This window comes from Pyrus communis, chromosome 1 (assembly GCF_041283825.1).
Source record: "Pyrus communis isolate YQ-2024b chromosome 1, ASM4128382v1, whole genome shotgun sequence".
Classification (NCBI taxonomy): Eukaryota; Viridiplantae; Streptophyta; class Magnoliopsida; order Rosales; family Rosaceae; genus Pyrus; species Pyrus communis.
The window spans coordinates 8,657,281-8,663,890 of record NC_142565.1 but is presented as its reverse complement, the minus strand read 5'-3'; the positions used below and the strand labels follow the sequence as shown (position 1 = coordinate 8,663,890).

The window sequence follows — 6,610 nt, the reverse complement described above, 5'->3', positions numbered from 1 at the left end:
TTGCAGAGAATATGCTTCTCTTTTGCTATGGGAAAAACTTCCCTCATTGAAACAATTGATGGGAATACAAAAGTTCCTAATAAGCTTTGCAACAAAATGTTGTCATCTCACCTATATATGCCACTAGCTAAAACTGTTCTTCCCAAGACTACACTACTAGTCTACTAGAAACCATCCTAGCTGATACCAAACTTAAAACTCAATTAACAAATAACTAAACACATTAACTCAATAATTATTCAGTAGCAACTTGCTATTCCAATTATATCCAAATGTCCCAAATGGGTACATCTCTTTCCAATAGTGATAGAGATCATAAGTTTGATAAAGAGTGATAAAGATCATAAGTTCGATTCGAGTGTTCTCCACTTGTTTACAAAAAGAAAAAAAGGGTTGTAAATGTGCATTCAGTTGATGTGGACTTGTGTTACTTTCTCATGGATCGCTAAAACTATGGACGCCTGATTGCAGCTGGATATCCTTTTGATCCTTTTCTCCTTATTTGGGTGTAGCATAACATACACAGTTGTGTTACAAAAGGGATGTGCTATCCACACACTTCATTTTACTTCTCACACACCCCTTGATAATTTCTGTCCGTTGATCTTCTTCAATTCATCAGATCTGACAGCTGAAAATTAAAAAGGTGTATGAGAAGTAAAATAGGATGTGTGGATATCACACCCCTTACAAAATCACAAAGTTTTTTAGCATTATTTTGGTTTCAAGTTTTAACTCGATAAGTCAAACAATTTTTTCTTCTTATGGGCTAAAAAATGAGAAGAGAATATAACCACAAAATTCCACTGAAATTGAAGGGTTCTAAATAAACAACATTAACAACAATACAAAATGAAAGGAGTACAGGAAAAGCAGAAATGCTGCACAGGAACGCAGCAGCTGATACAGGGAAAATAATTAAAGTAATATTTACATAAGATGGGTGTTTAATTCTGAAGGTTATCAACGGATTATACCAATCATAATCATCAGATTTTGATAATGATTGTAATTGCTATTCCATTAGGGATGGTGGAACCTCAAATTTCAATACCAACAACCAGGACATCACCATTTAGTGTCCGGTTATTGTAATATATTTGGGACTCCAGCAGCCATGTTGCAGCAGATCCTGTATAACGCCATTTCCAGAATAAACGACTGTGGAACGAAAGCCTGAGTATGAGGCTAGAACTAGAACTTGTTATCGATGTAACAATACCATTCCCCATCGGGGAGACTTGTTAAGTGGTTTTAAGGAGATGCTTCAAAGAAAGAACCCTATCGATGCCTGCTTCAAAACTGTATGCTTCAAAGACTCGGTTTTTGTTTTCTTCCGGGGCCGATGAAGAGCAATGCAACTCTGCAGCTTCCCTGACCTGGAAATAGAGTTAAAAGAAATCAAATTAAGTTGATTGAAAACAGAAAATAGCCTTCCCAAAGTGTCAATACATAAGCTTTTATTAACAATTTTAGCTTTGATTGCTTACCTTGTCTTGTGATACAGCTTTGCAGTCGGATTCTTCTCAGAGCAACTCCCAGTGGATAGACACGAATGGATGATGATTGAAGACGATCTCGTTGAGGTACATGACTTTTGATGAAGACAGTACAATATTAACAGACAATTTTGCTGAGGATTATTTGTAGTTCTGTTGACAGGAGAGTCGCGGTCTCCAAACAACTGCTTCTGAGAGACATCTTTGCTTCATCTGGACTCCTTGTAGGAGAGATTTCCAGTTGAAATCTCAAATACTGGTTTTTCTGCTGTTAATTTGAACTAGGGAATGCTTAAAAACGTCCAAAAAGGACAAGAATAGGCTTAGATAACCTACATCGGTTGTCCTGGACATATCCACCAGAACTAGGAAAAGAAGTTTCTAATGCCTAAAGTTCCTGAAATGCAGATAAGGGTGTACTCTTGCTAGAGTTCTGTTAGAGTTCTTGGGGTTTACAAGTCCCATATTGCTGTTTTTGACAACTAAATCTTCTTGTTCACTAGCTATTCTAGAGTAACTAATACCAACTAAATCTATGTTACTGTTGCTATCTTAGACTCGTGCTTGTGACTCTTGGTAGATTAGAGTCACTAAAAGTAGGGTATGTTGTTTCTTCCAGGATACTAATTACTAATCCTGGTCAACAATGATAAATCAAGAACCTAATGGGAAAAGTGTTTAAATCTCCATATATCTAGAGATCGCAACTCATCAGTGCATCCAATACAGTTATTGGGATGCACACCATCTCCCAGTTCCATGTTCATTGGTGACGGCAGCAAGAAATCTTGTGACGGATCAAACGGCAGACCCATAAATTCATCTGGATGAAAACAATCCTGGATTAAGAAACATAACGAGAAAATGTTAGGTTTTGATGTAATTTTTGTGCTCCATATTGGAAAGTTCATAGAAAATGAAGGATACAACATTCAGAGACTGGTTCTTACCTCTGGAATCATTTCATCTGTAGCTAGATCTTGAACACCATTAGGTTTGCTAACTGGTTCATTGGGATCATTGGTTGAAATAATATACTCAGGTGGCTGATGTGTGGAGGGGTAGTAATCCTGTGTTTGATGTGGATGCGGTGGCTGATATGGTTCTGGTGTCTGCAGCAGCTGCGGCGGTTGCGGCGGCTGAGAGGTTGAATTCGGAATCTCTCCCAACGCAGAACACAACTGGTGGATTAAGAAACACAAACAAGCAGGTGTTAAATTTGAGCAGGCTTTGCAAATGCAAGTTCATACAAAAAATATGTAGAAAAAGCATATGATTATCTCACCTCTTCGAACATATCAGATGCAGCTGGATCATCAACATCCGAGACTTTCCAGCCACCAGTTTCATCACCACCATTAACAAAGGTCAAAATGTCATTCCAGTTTATAGGGCAAGAACCGTCTGGAGACTCAGAGCTATTAACATCTCCTAGCTCTTTGTATCCCAGATGTTCCACTGGCCCTGCAATCACATCACCTCCAGCAGCTTGATCGTCTTCCGAGTTAGCACCTGAATCAGGTAATTCGCCGCGGGTTGGATCACCCTTCGGCTTCTTATAACTAGGTGACCTGTTCTTCAGGCGGCAGAGGACGGAGTCCATCTGCTTGGTGGGTTTAGAACCCACCTCAGTTTTTGTACAATAATACTCATGGATTACCCAATCGGACTTCTTCGCTTTTGGTCCACGACCTTCGTGGAAGGTCAGAATAATCTTCTTCCCAATCACAGCTTTGGATTCTTCAGCCCTGATCTCCCGCTCATCTCCTGTGATCTTGTAATAGCCTTTATGCGTAAGCCGGTCGCGGCGAGTGCTGTTGGTGTCCTTGTATTTGGGCCGGGTGAAGAAGAACCACTCCTTCTCATGAACTTCTGGGAAGAATACTGAAATCCAACAACAAAACAAAAAGTTCAAAATCTGAAACCAACCCATCCAACTCTTGAAGAACAAAAATCACAAACACTGAAACAAGATCATAAATTTCTGGGTGCCACAATATTATACAATAGGAAAGAGATCTGGGTTGGCTCTTCAAAAGGGAAAGTAAATCGAAATGGAACACAAAACAAAATATTACTTTTTTTATACAACACAAAACGATATATTGAAATTGAAAAGATCATAAATTTATGCATACAACAAGAAGCAAGAAATCAAAACCAACCCAATTCAATTCTCAATGAAAAAAAAAAATTTGAAACAAGACAGTAAATTTACATAAACAACAGCAGAATCCATTGGAAACAAGATGCATGGCTAGTGAACAAAAAGTGAGATAGAATAATGGGTTTTACCAGGAATATCGCAGGGCTCGAACTTCCAGACATCGATTTCAGGGATGACGTGGCGGAAATGGGAGTCCGTGCCCTCTATCTTGTTCTTCAGGTAGTAGCTGACCAGCAACTCATCACTGGGGCAGAATCTGAACCCAGGCAGTCGGCTCACATTCACACGCACCGCATCTCCTTCTTCAGGTGCGATGCTGCTGCTGCTACTACTCATCTCTCTCTCTCTCTCTTTCGATCAGTGTTTTGGATTGTGTGGGGAAGCAGAATTTCAGTGAAGTTGAATTCATAAACACTCATCAAAGGCCCACTTATAACTCAAGGCACTGGACCTTGGAAAGTGGAATAGTGTTTTTTCCAAGTCTTTGAGCTTATGGTGCAAGTTCATCTTTTGCTCCCTACACTTATGCAGTTTCTTTCATTTTGGTCTTCCAACTATTCCTTATCACGGTAATATTGTAATTTAATTTAAACTAAGTTTTAATTTGGGTGACGAGAGTATACTACTCTAGCTAATTTAGTTACACCTAATTTTACACGATTTTATTACAAGTCATATTACTATACGCAACAACATTAAAAGGTATTAAAGAGTTTATATGTCGAACATAATGGTCTGAACAAAAAGGTCTCATCAAAACAAGACAATCTTCCACTTGTTTTTCATCACAACCAGAAAACTATCTGAATTGAAATGCACACATCATTTATTTGAGGTTTTATTTATCAACCAACAAATTATACAATTACAAAAATACCAAATGTGTAAATGTTCTTAAAACCAATAATTTAATCTTGAGATAATATAAACAGACATACAAACATAGTAAGTTTTCCTATATGGCCACCACCGCATAAATATAACCAATCAAAACCATTGGGAACCTAAACCATTTATTAGGTTGTAATGAATTGTCCTCATTTACCACATTTTTTAAAATTAGGGGACCAATTTGGTTCAGAAAAAGGTTTAGAGACTCAAATAGAACTACTACTAAACTCAAGGTGCAAGTTTATAATTGAGTCTTGAGCTTTCAATGCAAGTTCTACCTTAAAACGCATTAATTTTCGGTTATTCTTATTTTGTCCTGTAGTGGGAATCTTATGATTCTTACCTGTCCCCTCTGTTAAGTTGGGCTTTATTAATATTCTCCAAGACAAACGCTAGCTAGCACGACTCGCCTAAAAAATACTTTTAATGGTATTGTCTCTTTCTTCTTCAACTTGCAACCAAAAAAAAAAAAAAAAAACTTTTAATGGTATTTGTTTTTTGTTGTTGGATTAATAGTGGGACCAGTCTCAACATTAATTATGGCAGCTCAGTGAGTCAATTACACACGCTTAGCGAGTTTGGACAGAGTTTTGTAGCACTCCCCTTTTTTGGGTTCATGCAAAAGTTCGTGAAGATTATAAGACTTTTGGAGACTTGGTTCCTTTTCTTCATTTGTTGGGTGAATAACTATTTTCAGTCTACACTATTTGGATGTGCATAACGAGAATGCTTCAACAGTTGTTTGGTTAATGAAAACATGGGTTAGGGCAATGGGTGGAACACCCCCAGCTCCTATACTAACTAATTAAGACAAAGCCATGAAGTCAATCATTGCTCAGGTATTTCCAAATTCACATCGCTTTTGTTTATGGCATATATTAAGCAAAGTTCTTGTTTGAAGATCATTTATATTGGATGCCTACTTATATGAGAGACTTTTTTTGCCGAAATGTCTACAACTCAAAGCTCTGAAAGCATAAATTCTTTTTTTGATAAATATGTGAACGAGAAAACTACTTTGAAACAACTTGTTAGAAAATACATGGTGGCTTTGCAAGATATGCAAGAAAAAGAATCATGAGATGATTTTAAAACATTGGATGAAAAACCTGTTTTGAAGTCTCCATCACCTTCTGGAGCACAAATTTCTAGAGTTTACACACATAAAATTTTAAGAAGTTTCGAAATGAGGTTTTAGGCGTTGGACGATGTTATTATTAAAAGTGAATGAAGATAATGTGCTAAAACCTTTTAAAGTTAAAGACTTTGAAAAAATAGAAAAACTAATAAAAATAACTTGAAAACTTTAAATTTTAACGATAAAGACAAAATAAAATATAAAGTAAATAGTACCATGATTGACTTTTTAGTGTAAAAATGTGGTTTTTCGTTAAAATAAACAGTACCAATAGTTTTTTTGTTAAAGTTCTCTTAGAAAAAAAATATGAGAGTTCATAGTACTTTTTTTTTTTGGGAAAACGAGTTCATGGTAGGGATGCAAGAAAAGAGGAGAAATGTATGAGCCCCAATTTTGGGTTACTGAATGAGGATATGAACATGACTAATGGGTATTGAAGTGTAAAGGGTAAAATGAGAAAGAAAGCTTGATGAGACAGTGGAGTCAAAGTGTCAAACTCTTCCTTTGACATTGATGATGAAGTTTGAGTTCTCCATCCTAATTTCTTTTCTTTTTTTAAGAAGTGGGTCCTGACATCGATAAAAAAAATTTAAAAATTATAATAATTTCTAATCATTGATCAAATTTTAAGAATCCGAATCATTTGATTTGTAGTTTTGAAAAAAGAAATTCAAAGAGAATCTCTTTCTGTATTTCATAACCACTTTTTTGTTTTTTAATGATATGGGTCCTAACTTGTTTTGAGGATGGAATGGAAGTGCAACATGTCTAGCAAGCCCGGCTAGCAATTCCTATATATATATATATTTTTTTTTTTGTGAGAAACATATATAGAGAGAATCACGAACACTCTAGACTCTTTGATACATAAAAGTTGTAAAGCCTTGCTTACTAAAAATAAGAGTAATGTTAGAG

At 36.4% G+C, this 6,610-nt stretch overlaps 1 protein-coding gene across 1 annotated transcript; it reads right to left on the bottom strand.

Moving 5' to 3' along the window:
• Positions 1–790: 790 nt before the first annotated feature.
• LOC137721186 (uncharacterized) lies at positions 791–4,160 on the bottom strand. Its single transcript, XM_068460292.2, has 5 exons — positions 3,795–4,160; positions 2,785–3,383; positions 2,450–2,680; positions 1,491–2,338; positions 791–1,379 (listed from the first exon to the last, which is right to left on the bottom strand). The coding sequence occupies exons 1-4, from the start codon at positions 4,000–4,002 to the stop codon at positions 2,162–2,164; spliced, it is 1,215 nt and encodes a 404-aa protein (XP_068316393.2). The 5' UTR covers positions 4,003–4,160; the 3' UTR covers positions 791–1,379; positions 1,491–2,161.
• Positions 4,161–6,610: the final 2,450 nt, after the last annotated feature.